The sequence below is a fragment of the Erithacus rubecula genome, assembly GCF_903797595.1.
Source record: "Erithacus rubecula genome assembly, chromosome: 9".
NCBI classification, from domain to species: Eukaryota; Metazoa; Chordata; class Aves; order Passeriformes; family Muscicapidae; genus Erithacus; species Erithacus rubecula.
Window position 1 is genome coordinate 14240331 of NC_136660.1, and position 16507 is coordinate 14256837.

The 16507-nt window shown below is 43.4% G+C and overlaps 1 protein-coding gene across 12 annotated transcripts in view; it reads right to left on the bottom strand.

Moving 5' to 3' along the window:
• The window catches only part of KAT6B (lysine acetyltransferase 6B), a 108981-nt gene extending 99482 nt beyond the window's left edge, over positions 1-9499 (bottom strand). For 2 of the 12 annotated variants that reach the window (XM_079313176.1, XM_079313181.1), the window contains exons 1-2: positions 9313-9422; positions 1138-2034 (exon numbers count right to left, since the gene is read on the bottom strand). In XM_079313176.1, the coding sequence (XP_079169302.1) occupies positions 1138-1758 (621 nt within the window). In that variant the 5' untranslated portion in view covers positions 1759-2034; positions 9313-9422. The other 10 variants (XM_079313184.1, XM_079313174.1, XM_079313178.1 and 7 more) reach the window with 8 other exon arrangements.
• Between the last annotated feature and the right edge of the window lie 7008 nt (positions 9500-16507).

A 16507-nucleotide genomic window follows, 5' to 3' on the forward strand; every position in this document is an offset into this window, starting at 1 on the left:
AAATAAAGCTACAACTGCTCACCTCTGACAGTTCCCCAAACAACTGCTCCTGAAGACTTCACTAAAAAATTCCAACACAAGTGTTTTTACTCTGCACCCTCCAGCATCTCACCACCAAAGGAAAAAGACCACTGAAAACCATCATGCAGCTTCTAGGATACACTGGTGGCACCTCTACAACAGCAAAGCTTTCTGGATTATTCCATGTCTATAACAACTGCCATCAAACTTGACCAGCCAGAAGAGGAAAACAAAAACAAAAAATGAAAACAAACCAAAAACTTCAAGCCATCAACTTACAAATATTTTAAGTAAGTCAATTCCACTGGACAGGTAACTTTATTTCCCCCAAGTACACTGAAAATTCCAAACACACTTCACCATACTAAATGGGAAATGATCAAAGAATGCCTGCAGACATGTCTTTGACACTATCCTTTCATAAACAAAAACCTAATTGATAGCCCTTTCTCCCTCAAGGCTGAAACCCTGAATTAACTTCAAAACAAGACCCAAGTAATAGCAAAAATAAACCCATGTAGGGAATGCAACAAAAGTAAAACAGAAGGAGGATCTTTCTGTTTAGCTCAAATTTTCACTCTAAAACCTTCACTTCTGTTCCTAGAATATTTACATTAATTCTGGTCTCTATTAACTGACATTTTAAAGCTCACTATCTACATATAAATATCATTTAAAATTAATAATTCTGCCTTAAACATCACGAGTCCTACCAGGGGTATCTCAGGCTGTCAAACTACAAAGAAAATCAGTATATCCTGACAGAAAATGAAGGTAAAAGGCCACAATCGAATCACACTGCAGATTTCAACTACACCAGTCTGTCAGGCAAGACAGACCCAGATCTCACACCTACAACAGAGCATACAGCTGTACTCTTCCCTGCTGCTCTGTTCATCTACTGAAAATTCACAAAGCAAACTACCCAACGCAGATTGGCAGGACACAGGAAGCCAAGAACTGATCCTGCATAAATCTTGAACACGCATCCCTACTCACAGACATTTAAATGGGCAAATAAAGCATGAGAATCATGACTTTTGTATTAGGTAAATAAACAAAGGATAATAAGAATAGTTTTTCATTACTACATTAGCTCTCATTTTTCAGCCTTACCTGGTCCTTTTCATGGGGTAATAGGCTGACAGGTGGAAGGGAAGCTGGGAAGGTGCTGGAGTATTTTGGAGCTCCTTTGCTTTCCAAACTGCCATAATTCACTCTATACTGAGGACCATCCTTCAGTAACCTCCCATTGTTCACAGCACGTTTGGCCCCCAGCCGCAACCTCTGCTGAAAGGCAGGATTGTTGAAAATACTTGCTAGGTCATTTTGACTTCTCAAATACTTCTCTATGTTTTTCAGGGAGGAGCCATTAGGTTCTTGAAGCCCTTCAATTGCTCTTCTCAAGAGTTTATTCCAATCCACATTACGAAGCTCATTACAAGCTCCTCTAGATCCCTTCACAGATTTAGGAATAGCGCCAGGTTTAACACATGAAAACCGTCCAGGATTATCTGGGTCCTTGTAGGATGCAAGACCTTTGTTAGTGACTTTAAGAATAGAACCATCTTGAACACTAAGTTCCAACTGCTCTGAAACAGTCTTCTTATCTAATCCATGGGAAGCACAAACAGCGTGACATATTCTCTCTTCAGAAGGCCTTTGCTTTTGCTTTTTAACTTTTTGTATAGCTTCCAGAATCCACTCCGTATAAAGAGGGTTGGCAAGTTTTACCATGGTTGACCAGTAATTGTTTCCAGCCAAGAGTTACCCATAGAGGTTCCTCCTTATCCTTTTAGCAGATCTTTCAGAGGTTGTTCACACCTCAAACACAAATGGAAGGATTCCACACACTGCTTGGAAACATGTCAAAAATATCCACCCTGAGGAGTCAGAAAAAGCAGAGAAATACTTGCTGACTGAAACTTTCCAATTATGTTACTGTTACCGAAACGTAGAAGGGGTTCATCCCTGATGACACTGGTATGTCCTTAAAAGAAAGTTTGTTGCAACCTTTAAAAAGAAAAAACAAGAGACAGGGAGAGAACACAGTTAATGCTGAAGTACTAAAAATTAAAAACACATTTAGACATGCGCTCATAGTATAGATGTTACAGTATAGAAAAATCTTTGCGATATTATATGAAACATTTGTCAGTTTCCACTCCTCACCAAACAAGTCATCGTAAAAGCCTTCTGCTTTTCATAACAGTCAGTGGATTTAGTTTTCCTAAATTCCACCAGCCCAACACTTAACCTACTACTGACCTGTTGGACAATTTCCATTCAGTCAGGGATCTGAAAACACTCTCTAAAACAAACTGCCTACAAATCATTTCTGCGTGGATTATACATGCAACAGAAAACCCAAACCCCAACCAATGAAAGATAAATTATTAACCACTGCCAATTCTTACAGTATCCGGTCTTTAAAGTCCTGCCATGTTGATTACACAACTCAGAAACCAAAACCAAAAATATCTGAACCAAGCTACAAGTATTACATCCTTCATTAATATTTAGGCTCCCTAGAAAACCAAAAGCCATCACAAAAGCACTTCTCATTTTAAGGCGTGCAGCACAGAGAATTTTTGATTCAAACCTCTAGGAACAGAAACGAAAACAAAGTAACAGGAGGCATTGTCACATAAATAGGTTGTCAGCACAAAGATGCATAAGGAGGTCACATTTAAAAATACTTTATTGACTCAGTTGAACAAATTTTTTTTTTCTTTTATTTTACTTATTACGGAATACATCACTCCAATAGAAAATTCCGTGGCTACAAAACTCATTTAAGAAACCTGAAAGAACATCTTGATGAGGAGTTTACTCAATCTGGGAACATAGATTGAAAAAACAAAACAATTTTAAAGTCTCACAAATTAAACTTAGCAGTTGCATAATGAATAAACAAATATATTTGAAGTACTACTTTTTTCTGCAATAAAGTGTGAGAACTTTTGAAGGCATTAACAAAATTGCATAATTACTTCAAAGGAAAACAAAAAACAGAAGAGAAAAAATAAATCTCAATATATGGGTTATCTTGTAAAGTAGAAGATTTACTAGTTTCACAGCAAAAATTTAAAATTCGTTAATATGCAAGTACATTTATAAAGCTAGGGCAAGCAGCCTGCAAATAACAAAATCATTTATGATTACACAAGTCCTGGATCTCATTTTTTATTCATTTATTCTAGCCATCCTGCATTGAAATCATGTTCAAAAACTCGAGTAAATTATAACTACGAAAAAACCCTGAACTGATGCAGTAATCAAACTTACTTACAACTTGCTAAAAAGATTCCTCTGCAACTATGAAGACAAAGTATAACAATATATACTTTTAGCCCTACACCTTTTCCTTCTTCTATCCCTCAAAAATGGCCTTAAATATAAATTCCATCTCATGCTTCACAAACTATTAAAAAAAGAGCAGCTGGTTACTGGTGAGTATAAAATTTTTCTATGCCCAAATAGTCAATATTAATCAATTCATTTTATGGATCTGTCCTTCTCAAATCTGACCAAAGCTTAAACAACTTCAGATTTAAAAAAAACCTAAAATTCAAGTGACTGCCAGACTGAGACTCATTCCTGATGCAAATGCAGGGCCTGAACACTCAAGTGGCTCACATACTGAACCCTACTATCTACACGGGTTGGATTGTGTTTCTTGCTTCCAGGCCATACCCATGGAAGCTGCATTTGATAACAGCTCTGTGTATTTCAAGTATCTGTAAGCAAACAATAACTTGTTCTGTAAACAGACCTTTTTTATTTACTCCAGCTAGCAAAAGCCATTCTTCCCCTGACAGAATTGTTTATACTCACTGTTTTCAGATAATTCCAAAATAACACTAGCTACAAAATCCAGACAAATATAGGGAAGGAAAGAGTTTCCATGGTATTATAAATCCTACAAATTCTCTCACAAATCTGACACTGAAAATAGAATAACACACCAAAGCAGAACCCTACAAATAGTGAAGGCTCACTCACTTTTAGACTATTTCATATGCTCTCCCTATAGACTTGGAAGTTCTCTGTAGCTACATATAAAGCCCCAGATTCCTAGAAAGCTACTTTTAAAGTCATTTAGTTAGGATGTTCCACTGTAAGTCTTCATTAAGATAGTCACGACTTAATTAAATGCTGAACACTGCATTTGCTGAGTCAGACATACTTGTCTCAGTTTCACATCTACTGCAATACTGTTATATTAAATTTCATACAAGCAACCACATCACTTCCATTAAATTCCAGAACACACAGTACAGGGTCTGTTCCAAGCTCCTGGACACTGATGAACATTCCAGTATAAATGCTATAACATGTGGGTTACAGGAATTTTTATTGGCCAACGACTGTGGCAAAAGGTTAGCATAAACCTAGATCTTCATAAAGTCTACATCTTGGTGCAGAAATTTCACAGCCATATACATTCAGAACTACATTTTTACTTATTTACTTAAAACTCCCTATGTGTAATACAACCTCCTGCATGCTAGCACCTACTAAATCAACACCAGCAGAGTGGATCAGCAGAACAGTTTCCAATGCACTGGACAGGGTATTTCAGGAGGAAAAATCAAAGCATCTTAAATGCACACCTTCCAACAGTATCCAAGTTCATTCTGCCTTAGGGAACCATGCAAAGTGCATCCAACCCAAGATTTTAATTGTTTTGCCACAGCTTAGAGCCTCTCCTGCTCTGGCACTTGGAGCACACGTGAACTTGAGGTGCAGCCCCTGACCTCCATGACTGCTGTGCCAAGGTTCACCACACCTAGAGTCAGAATCACTCATCACTAACAAACATCTTCCCCAGCAAAACAACTTGGGTGAGTGATCCTGCAGCTATTAATCAAGGAGATCTTTCAGAAACCAAAACAGATTGATCCAAGTTTGGCAATATAGAAATACATGCATTTACATGCAAAGTGACTAGATAAAGACAAAATAAACTGTTTCAGAAACAATCTTTCAAGATTCAGCATAAAAGGACACTTACAAATATAGAGCTACATTCAGGTTTCTAAGTTTAGAATGCAATTATACCAAAAGTACAAATAGGTGGTCATACATTATTTAATATAAAAAGTGTGATGACTACTTAAACAGATTTTGAGGCAATACCATTTTAAAGAAGTGATTATAAATTAGTCTATTTAGGTAGTCATGTCTACTTATTTATCTTCCTCCCCTTACAATTAACTAACTTTTAATCAAGCCCTCAGCAGCACTCACTCAATCACAAAATAGATTTTCCATACTGTTAAATGCACAGGACAACTTCCAAGTTTTATGGCAACAGTCATAAAGTTCTTTCTATGTAATTGCTCATATTTCAGCTTCTAAACTTATTTAGAAAATAAAGGCATTTGAGAAATTTTGACTGTATTATATTACTGACCAAGTCTGCCACCAAAGAGCTGCAGAACAGAAGCATTAGAGGGTGAAGTACCATTACCTCTAAAACATGAAAAACCTCTCTAGTAAAGGCTTGTCCCTTTACCTAGGTCATAAATTATCAGGCAGAAACAAAGAACTTGCAAAATTTCAGCTTGGGATTTAGAATGAATGCAAATATGCTCTTTAAAAGGTACACACCTATTGCACAGCTGATTGTAATTACAGAAGGCAGTGACTGAACACTTCAATTTCAGGTGTCATCAGTAATCCTATAATCCTCTAATAAGGTGGTTTTTAGACTCAACTAGTACCTGGAATCGCTTCCAGGTGATCCAGATTGTGAAAACAAGCTGTGTAGTAAAAAAAAAAAAAAAAAAAAAAAAAAAAGGCAACAAAAAAAACTATGCTTCTCTCCAGAATTAAAAGTTACTACACAAGTATCACAACATACAATCTAAAGATTTGTTTGTTTGTTTTTTACTAATGAAAAGTTTGCTTTGGCTTCCATAAATGTAAATGCAGTTAAACTTTTAAAAACTGAGGTTAACGCAGCTATAAAAACAAAAACAAAAAGACAGAGGGGAGATGACAGCAACTTGTGCAACCTGCGGGTGACCTGTGAAGCACAGTCTCATTCTGCTCCCTCCTACCTGCTCTGCACACACCCGGGAGAAGCAGCAGCAGGCCAGCTCTCTGCTGCAGCATCAGGGTCAGATAAGGATTGCAGCAGAGGAGGAGGAAGAAGAGAAGACTGCCATTGCATTCCATTTTTTGCCATTTTTCTTTGCTCCAGGCCATTACTTAAGAATTCTGTAGCTGATCAACTCTGTATACCACCCCCACCTCAATTAATGATGCAAAAGAGAAAAGATAGTTGTTTTAGACACTGTAAAATACAAGGCCCTACAAAGAGAGGGGGAGAAAGCAGATCCTGGTAAGGACTCCCATCATGCATATCCCTCTTAAAATTACTCAGGTCATGAAGGCAGCTCTGGTATTATTCTTTACACAACACACAGTTTCCAATAACAACAAGAAAGGACAATGACACATCTATATGCTTTAAAACGACAGATGTGTACACACTACAGTAACTTCAAAACGACACCAAAGAGTCGGGGGGGTGTGAAGAGTGGCACATGTGAACCGAGCGGATAGAAGTGCTGGTGCTCTGAGACACCCCACCAGCTTCTCTGAGATCATACGCTTAAAATCATCTCACAGCATGACAGCAGCAAGCGCCACCAGGGAAACAGCATCAGCACAACATGACACCAGCAAAATCACCCAAATTCACCTTTCCCACCTTCTCCCGTGGAAGTTCTGAGCACTTCAAAATACAGTACTAGAGAACAGCAGGAAATATTGGGAGGTAATATTCACTGCCAAGAGTTCACCTCTTGTGGAAAAGGGTTCCACTGAAAACAGAATTTCTTCTTGGGACAGTGGTTTTCAGCAGCACGGGTGGGTATCCGTCAGCTCTTGCCAGAGAGGGTCATTTTCAATGCTCAGTGACAGAGTACGAGAGGTGAGGTCCGGGCAGAGAACACACAATGTGAACATCACTTCCAAAACGTGGCACTGCCAGGCTGGACTGTTCCCCTCCCCAACTCACTTAAGGTTCGGACAGTCTTAGCCCGGCCACGGAGACGCGAAACGCCTAGAGCCGCGGGCCAAGGCATTGTTGGGTTTGACAGGGGCCGCGCCGGGGCTGGCTCCGCGCCGGGATGTGCCGCTCCCGAGGCAGGAGCCCCCGGCGCGGGCAGCGCTCCGCGGGCGGGCAGCGCAGGGGCCGGGGCCAGGCGCGCCCGCACCGCGGGACAACGGGCGGGGCCGGGGGGCGGCGGCCCGCGCGTCCCCCGCGGGAGGCAGGTGAGACCCCCCGGTACCACTCACCTCCGCGGGGGGAGGAGCCTCCTCCGGGCGCCGCAGCGGCTCCCCCTGCTGCCGGCTCTTCCGCCGCTCCCGCCGCCGGGCCGCGCCGGGCCGCCCGCCCCGCTCCGCGCTGCCCGCGGCCGCCGCGACCGCCCCGCCGCCGCCGCGCGCGGCTCGGCGCACCTACGCCGCCATTTTGTCTCGCCCTGTTGTACTTAACGTGAATCCGACATGACACTGATTACAGCCCAATGGAGGCTCATTAAAACCTTACCTACCCCGCGCCCCGCCCACCGCCGCCCGCCATTGGCCCGCGCCGCGCACGCCGCTGCGCGCTCACGGGCCGGGGGGCGCTGTCCGTCACCCGCCCACACCGGCCCCGGCCCGCCCGGCAACCGGCCCGGCTCTGCGATTGGCGAGCGGCGCCTGTCAATCACGCGGCGCGCCCCTTCCCTGCGCGCTCAGCACCGCCCACCCGCGGCATGGGGCGGGGCCGGCCGCTCGCACTGGCCGCCGCCGCCGCCACACACCCGCGCGCCCCGCCCACCCGCCCGCCCCGCCGCTGGGCCTCGGGCGCTCGCGATTGGCCGCCCGCCGCCAGCGGGGGCGGGACTTCTCGCAATCCCGCCCTCCCGTTGGCTGCCGCTGCCGCCCGTCCGGCACCCCCCGGCCTCCCCGCCCCCCGCCGCCGCCCCACCCGCTCCCTCCCGAAGTTTGTTCGGGAGCGCGAGCGCTGCCGAGACACCGGCGGCGGCCGCCTGAACCAGCTCGGCAGGGCGGGCGGGCGCGCGACACACACTAATGAGCAGCCTTAAATATTGAGCGTCACGCGCGCGCCTCAGAGGCTGGCACCGGCCCGGGCGGGCGAGATGGAGCAGCGTGCTCGCAGCATTAGCCTCCCAAGGTGCCTGGCACTGGCAGCCGCTTATCGCGCACACACACACCCCGCACCGCCAGGGAGGGAGAAGGGGGTGGGAACGGGGACCACGACAATGACTCCCGGCTCTGCAGCCACATGCAGGTCCCTGCAAGTTTCGCCATGCGAAGCGCAGGGACTTCTCTGTCACCCCGTCTGCGAGGGAACAATCGCCGCCTCGGAAAGACAGGGTGGGAACATGCAACACAAAAACCTCGGCCATCCCCTGCTTCCCTCCGCCGCTCCATTCCCCCTCTCCCCACCCCATCCAACCCAGCCATCACCTCCTGCTGCTGCTCCCCCTCCCCTGCAAAACGCAGAGCATTGCAATGCATTTACCCAGCGCGAGTGTCTGCAAACACGTGCATCGGCTCCGATGCTAAAGGAAAAAAAGTACCCAGCCTAGTGACAAGCCCCCTGCGCTGGCACAGGGGAGGGAAAGGGGGTTATTATGGCAAATTGCAGCCTGTCACCCAACGCCAAACAAACCCCATCGCATGCTCCCTATTATCCCCCGCATAAACTCCTGGGAATCTAACCTCCGGTGCAGGTTCCCCCCTTTGCTGGCAATGACCTCCTTTCTCTGCCCGTGTGTGTTTCTGCAGCAGCGGTTCCTGCGGAATGTGCTGCCCCTGAAACGCGATCGCGGCTCCTCTCTCTCTCTCGCTCGCTCGCTCCGCTCTGTCTCTCGCTCGCCCGCTCGCTCTCTCTCCTGGCTGCAAGCAGAGCCAGGAACACAACAACAACACAGCCTCCCCCCACCCCCTTCCCCAAACACATACACACTGAAGAGACCCAGCCAGGAGAGCCAGACGAGCCGGGGAGGGGGTGGAGGGAATCCCCAGCCAGCGGATTGATTGCACCAGTTACCTTCCCTAAGCCCCTCCGCGAGAGGGGAAAAAAGGAGATGAATTCAGAGAGAATACCTTGTCTCCCCTCCTCCTCCTCCGCGGGGCTCCTCTTCTCACTCCAAAATACTAAAAGGTGGACGGGCAGATCAGACACACGCGTTCAGCTCCCGGCGGGGAAGGGGAGCCACGCGAGCAATTATCATTAATTTAGAAATTAAAACAGAAACCCACCCCAGACCTCCAGCCTCCCCGGTGCGGGCGGACGCGGATTGCGAGGACTGGTGCTAAGACACAGGACCTGATAACAGCTAATTGAAAGGTTAATCTACATAGGCTGTGACAGAAGAGGTCCCTCCCCACTTTTTTATCTGCTGTTGGCAAGTGGGAAATTGAGCTCCCCCCACCTTTTTTTCTCCCTCAAAAAAAAAAAAAAAAAAAAAAAAAAAAAAAAAAGAAGAGGGAGAGAGAGAGAGGGAAGGGGGGAAAGGCGATAAAGTTTGGGGGGCGGCGCGTCCCTGGGCGGGAAGCGGCCACCGGCGCCTCCGGGGCCCTCGCCCCCCTCGGGGTCGCGCTGGGCTCTCGGTCCCGCGGGGGCGAGCGGGGCTGTCCCGGGGGGAGCCCCCGGGGCCGTGCTGAGCCCACCGCAATTAGTCCGGGGATGGAAACACGGTGAACAAATCACAGATGTTGTCCTCCCGTTGAGTTTGTACACGTAAGAAGATGTTCGGAGGAATGCGTTTTAAAGAACAAGGTGATTACACGTACGGGATTAAAGCTCGGTTTTCTCCGCGCTTCCAAAGGCCTCTCACCGTGCCAAAATTCTCAGCAATCACAGAATATGCGGAGTTGGAAGGGACCCATCAGAACCACCCAGTCCTACTCCTGGGGTTTAGTACTCCTTGTGATGGTTTTCTCACCAACAAACAGCACTTTTCACCCAAACATCAGTTTCCACCCCAGCACGGCGTGACAAAATGCCGTGGGACCCATCCCACAGGGTACCACACAAGGAGGAAAAGGCAGCCCACCTACCAGAGCATCCACACAAGCAGGCACAGCTAGACATTCCCCATCCTCCCAAACTTGAAACATGACTGTTCCAGAGGTCTCCTCGACATCCTCTTCTCCACACCTTGTGGATGACATGTTGTGTTAGATGTCTGAAAAAATTTCTAAAAATATCTGTTCCTGAAGAATAAAATATAAAATTATCAAAAATCTCCTTAAGAGTGGGTGGAAAATTACCTTCTACAATAAATTTTGAAGGCCTTCCCTGGATGATGTACTGCATGTAGACTAGTAAGGAAACAAAGTTTCCATAATAAAAAAAACCATTAAGGTTTAGTGCAACTTCCTTCAGAGTCACTTGCTGGAGATACTGCGTGAGGAAGCTCTTTGGTGATGTTTCAGAGCACTGTAAAATTGTATGACCTACTTACAGAAAGCTACCGGGTGAAAATAATATTCCAGCATGTATCTATCACACCATAACCATTGACTGAGGTTTTAGTCTTTTAACTGCCAGATGCAGCCTTTTAAACATAAAGAGGGAAATTGAAATGTGTAGTGACCTAATACTTGTTGGAGAATCCGTCAAGGTTCATGTATTATGCAGGACCTGGCTGTGATTTAAAATAGTTTTTAAATTATTGGAAATGTTATAAATCATTTCAGCACAATTTGTAGCACAGCCTTACATTTGCAACAGTATTCTCACTATTCTGAATGTTGTGTCAACATTTCCATCAGAAAGTCAGTTTTTTTTTCCTTTCTGGGAAATTTACAACTTGGTTAATGGTAAAAACATAAAAATAATTTCTTGAAACTGAAACTTGGCATGGCCACATCCCAGTTCAGGAAACAAAACACTGGAGAAAACTTGATAATCTGTTTGGCCATTTTGAGTACAGAGAAAAATCATAAAAGTCTCTGATTTAAATAATTCCATTCTTTCTTCTCAATTTAACTATTTCCCAAAAAATAAATTTTATAGGATGATATGTCATTGGGTGTTGTGTTCCAGTTTTTAATATATTCAAGAACCCTTTTTTTTCAGAGAGGCTCCCCTATGGATCTTGACATTTACAGGTGTACCTGATATTATGTAAACTGTAACATTAAGCACACGATCCTCTTTATCCATGAATCATCATCCAGCAAGCTCAGATCCAATATCACTGTAAATTATACTATTTTCCAAAATTATAACTTCAAAAGAGCTACATCATGGCAATTTAGTGCAGCTCAGTTTGAGACAGTGCATGTTACACAGAGAAACCTAAAGACCTGGAATGCTTTGGATCTGAGAATGTCTAATATGTTGCATTTTGGTTTATCATCTAGATAAGAAATATTTTTGGTTTATTGTATGAAAATGCCTTCAGGCCTGTATTAAAAATATCTATGGAAAAGTAATAAGCCCATCAAGGAAGTCAGTGCAAGCAATAAAATTTACACCTTAGTATGTCTTTTATGGGCAGACTTTGTGGGATTTCTCTCCCATAATTCCTACAAACTGATGAGTACAACTGATTCCCCCAAGGAGCAACAGGTGTCTAAACACTCATACACTGAATACACCCATACCACCTGCTGAAAACATGTCCTTAATATTAAAAAAGATTATCTAAAATCAAAATAACTTTACCATATATTCTTATAGAAAGACTACTTTGGCCCATTTCACTTTGTTCTATTAGTATTTTTGCTTTTATTATAGTTTAAATAATCTTATTTATGGGATTTTCACCCCACACATCCCCCCATGGAAAAACATATGATTGCACATCTCCATTGCAGAGTATGTAGTAAGCATATGCTTCCCCTCAAAAGTCCTTAGAATTAAAAATGCACTAACACTGCTATTTTTGGATCACAAGTGAGAGAAAGCAAGAAGTTAAGGGTTCTGTATGGTCTGAGTTAAATTCAGTTCTCAAAAATGAAAATCTGAGAATTGCTATATGTATGGCTGTGGTATAAAACATGCTGGAGACTGCTGCTTAAATGAAGCCCAGACATGTGCAGAACAAATTCATCAGTGTATAAAAAAGAACACCAAATTAGAGTTTGAACACTTGCTTGAAATCAGTAAGAAAATTCCTGTGCATGAAATTACTGCCATATTAAGAATTTCCCTGTGAGGGCTTTAATCACTGATGCAGTTCCATTAGAACTAGTGGGGCTGTTACATATTTAGAAACAATTATGTAGTTGTCCATGTTGGTATGGTGACAGATCCCTATTTATCTTTGGAGCTGCTGGAGGGTAAAATCTTGGCCCTCATCAAAGTCTGGCAAAATGTCCTATGACTTCAACCAAGCCATGATGTTCCTTCTATTATTACCACACATAACCACATATTTGACTACAGTCACCTGGAAATTGCATCCCCTGGCACATGCTGTTGAAAGAAGTGACCCTGGGGAGAAAAGTCGTCCTAAGAGTACAGAGAGTTTTGTCCCAGCCTCTCCAGTCATCCCAAGCACATGAGCTGAATGCATAATTTATTTACCTGCACCAACTCTTCTGCTTAGCTCACCTGCCAGAGCTTCCCTGCCACCCTAACCCTCAACCTCATATTCCTTCTGGGCTAAAATAGCCTTTTTCATTTATGTATTTTATTTATTTATTTATTTATTTATTTATTTATTTATTTATTTATTTATTTATTTGTGATATTTTCCCCCCAGTCTTTTATATTTTAATTTAATCTGGAAGATTAATCCATGAAATCAGGTCTACTCCTCTGAACTCAAGCAGAATCCTTCCTGGTTTATGTATGAGGATATACATTACTGCACACAACAGAACATCACAGCTCAATTTAAGCACTGTAGATTAAAATAATATATACACCCATATATTTATATAGACACAAAGTGAATAACCTGTGGGCATATTTTCTGATCATTTGCTGTCTCATCTATTACATTTAATAAAATTGAATAATAGTGTAAAATAGTCTCCTGCTGCCATTTTCCTGATTCGGGTGCTTTTTAATTCCTGAAACTAGCAGATTATAAGGTAAATGCTATAGCAGTTTCAACTCAGGAGTTGTAATTGGCATAATACTGTAATTTGGAAATAAGTGTTTGTGGTAGATCAGCTGTCATCCCACAGGGATGGAGACAGTGACTGTTTATAATAAATCCCACATGTTCCTTTCTACTCTGGCAAATATACCACACTGCTATATCAAAGTACTTTACAACCCTTAATGAATTAGTTCCTGTAGGACCTTTGTTAGGTGACTATTATTCTTCTTGCTCTCCAGCCAGAGATATACAAAGCATAAAGCAAAGTGGTTAGGAGAGGACACTGGCCTCAGGAAAAATCTGGGCCCCTGAGCAATAAGGGCTTGACTCCAGCCACAGGAGATGGAGTTTCAGAGGTCCTGTGCTAGTCATGGAGAAGAAACTGCTGGCCTGTTAATGCACCTTTGAGACCTTTGCAGGAATGTGTCTTTTTGCTGCATTAACTGTGCAACATGTTAAAGAAGCAATGGGATTAATAGAATTTGTGAGTGCAAAGGAAAAGGCCAAAAGCAAAGAAGGAAAAAAACAGGTGGCTCTTATATATGACAATGGTGGTGTCTTTCATATACACATGTGAGTATCTCACAATACTTGATGTGGAGGTTCTATTTATGCATGATAAAGGATTAGTAAGTGATTAATAGATGTTTTAAGAAATGGCAATCAGCTGTTATGGGTTCAATGGGTCAATAGGGTTTTTTGCAACAATAGCTCATCATGGTCTGAAACACCCTTCCAATGCATTTAACCTCTGTATGCTTTCCATTGAAACACCTGCTAATCTTGTGTTAAACCCCACAAATGGAATCTTAATATAAAGTGTGACTCAAAACAAATTTGCTGGAGAAAAAAGGATTAGCACCTAGGCTCCACAGTAAATTGTTAGTTATAGCTGTACTGGATTTAAGTTTCTCCTTTTGCCATGTAAAAGGCACTGATATGACAGGAAGCATTTTGCTGCTGAGTGCAAGAGTGGTGTTTTCAAGGCTGATCCCAAGAGGAGGGCTGGGATATTGCTGGACTCTGCCAACCAGCATCACTGAACTTGATGCAGCCTTGTGTTTTTAAACACATTTGCAGTAATACTTCATGAGAGCAGCTGATAAATGAATAAAGAGCAGTTTGCTCAGACATAGTGAAAACTGCCATAATCAGGGGCTGCTCAGGTCCTTCTTGCTATTGTCCTGCTGGTTTTAGTTAGTCTGGTGAAAGGAGAGGATGCTGATGTTTGCAGGGGCCATTTTAACACCTCAGCTTCTCTTTGTGAGCTTTAAAGTAATTAACTCTCCAATCATTACCGGTTGACTTTGTCGATAGGTTTAGGTTTCCCTCCTGCTGTTCCCTTTGGGGATATTGGGTTGTCACTTTATGAGAGGGGGGATTCATTTTAAGGTTTGCACCCGATCCCTTTCACAGCTTCCCAACAGCTCATTGTGCTCCCCATACTGCTGGACTGTTCTCTTGGTCTCTGTTTTAATGAACATGACTTATACAACTTTTTCCAGATCCACCTAGACAACCAGGGAGGAGGGAGAAGGGGGGAAGCTTCTCCTAAAAGGCAAGTAGCACACTTGCTAAGGCCTTCAGATGAAAATAGGACCATCCTCTGTACTTAGAAGTTGTTAAAAGAGACTGCAAAGGCAGTTTTGCTAAATAAAGTTACTTTGAGCTGTGAAGGGATTCTGACAGCCCTTAATGTAACTGAAACAATCCTCACAACTTCCAGCTGTGATATGGGTGGACTATAATATAGTTCAGTTTTAGCCAGGGGAAAATTTCCAAATCTGTAGTTGTTGCAATTTTTTATTGACCAAAGATTGCCAAGAACCATGGAGAGAAAAGGGAAGGAGAAAGCTTGACCATATTCTTGTTAATCCTATTCTCATCCAGTTTCCACAATATATTTTTTTAAATTTTATTAATAAGATGAATAGCGTATTAATGACCAGAGTCATTAATAGTAGTGACCAGAGAGGCTGCTACGAGCCACATCATTTGGAGACTTCTGATGATAATCAACTCTTGGTGTGCAGAGTTCTAAGAAATGTGACTGATAAGCACAACAACCCTTTTCAAACTCAGTGGACAGTGACAATCCTCACCTACTGCAAAGCTGGCTGGAGTGCTTCTCCTTTGAACTTCTGCTCAGCATCTCCTGGCACACCAACATCCTCACTAAGGGTGGGAGTTTGGGAGATAATCCATGTGGCAAACCAGCTCTGAATGGCTGAGGCCAGGCTTAGAAAAGCCTTAGGTCTGCTCTGCAATGCTTGGAAATTGAGCAACATCCACTTTAGTCTTTTCTTTTTGCAGCTTGAATCAAGAGGTGTTTGGTGTCAAGGACCACACTGCTATCTCCAGCTGGATTTTTAGTGGTGTCTCTATGATGTTTTCTTTACTTTCTTTGTTGGCAGCATTAGTTGTGAGGTTCCTTTGCTAAATAAAGCTCTGACTGCACAAACAATTTATTTCAGTCACTTCCCATAGCTGCTGGTACTGCAGCAACTCAGGCTCTGTTAGCTAGACTAGAAGGCCTGTCAGAGTCAGGTGGCAATACACCACATCATTCTAAACACCCTTTCAGGAACCTTTACATCTGCTCAGTGCTCCTTTAAAAATCACCACTGGCTTGCTTGTGTTAGGGCCCCCAACCTGGCTAACTCTGGTTGTTAAATTATTGTCATGCACAGAAGGATTTTGTATTAAATGTCCTTTGGGAAGGAAAATCTGAGTGGAAAGGGATTTGGAGGGCAGGAGAGACTTGTTTGTCTGCATCAGGTAATATGAAAAATGTGAAGTAGAAGCTAGGAAGAACTAAAGTAATAACATATCAGTGTTGGAAACGTGAAGTGTCTTCTACATATGCATAGAACTACACAAACTGTCTTCTCAGGGATACACAGGAGAGGTAGCTGATGATTTATCAGGGTGCCAGTTGCATTGTCCAGCATCATGAAGCCCTTTGTTTATTTAATTAAAAAAATTAAAATTAAGAAAAAGGAAAGTTCTGCTTCTCAGCTGATGGCAGGACCTGGGCAGCGGTGAGCTTGTTTCCTCAGTGCTGGCCAGATCCCCTCTGTTATCCTGATATTATTCCCCTTTGTTATTCGATATCCCACAGTGCCAGCTAAGTCAGGAGTTGTCACACTCCTCACTGGTGCAGCAGGATACAAAATAGCTGGGGGTGGGGAGGAAGACTGCAATGGTTAGGAGGTGGAAGGGAAAAGGCCTTTTTTTGTGAAAACAGTAGCACCAGCTGCATCCTGCAAGTCGCTAAATTAGCCAGTCAGTTGTTTTTCTTTTAATTTTTGTGTGAATTCAAGAATAGGTTGTGGATGTCTTGGCAACTCATGAATGAGGCTCTTTATGAAAGAATTCACCTTGCAGAGGGG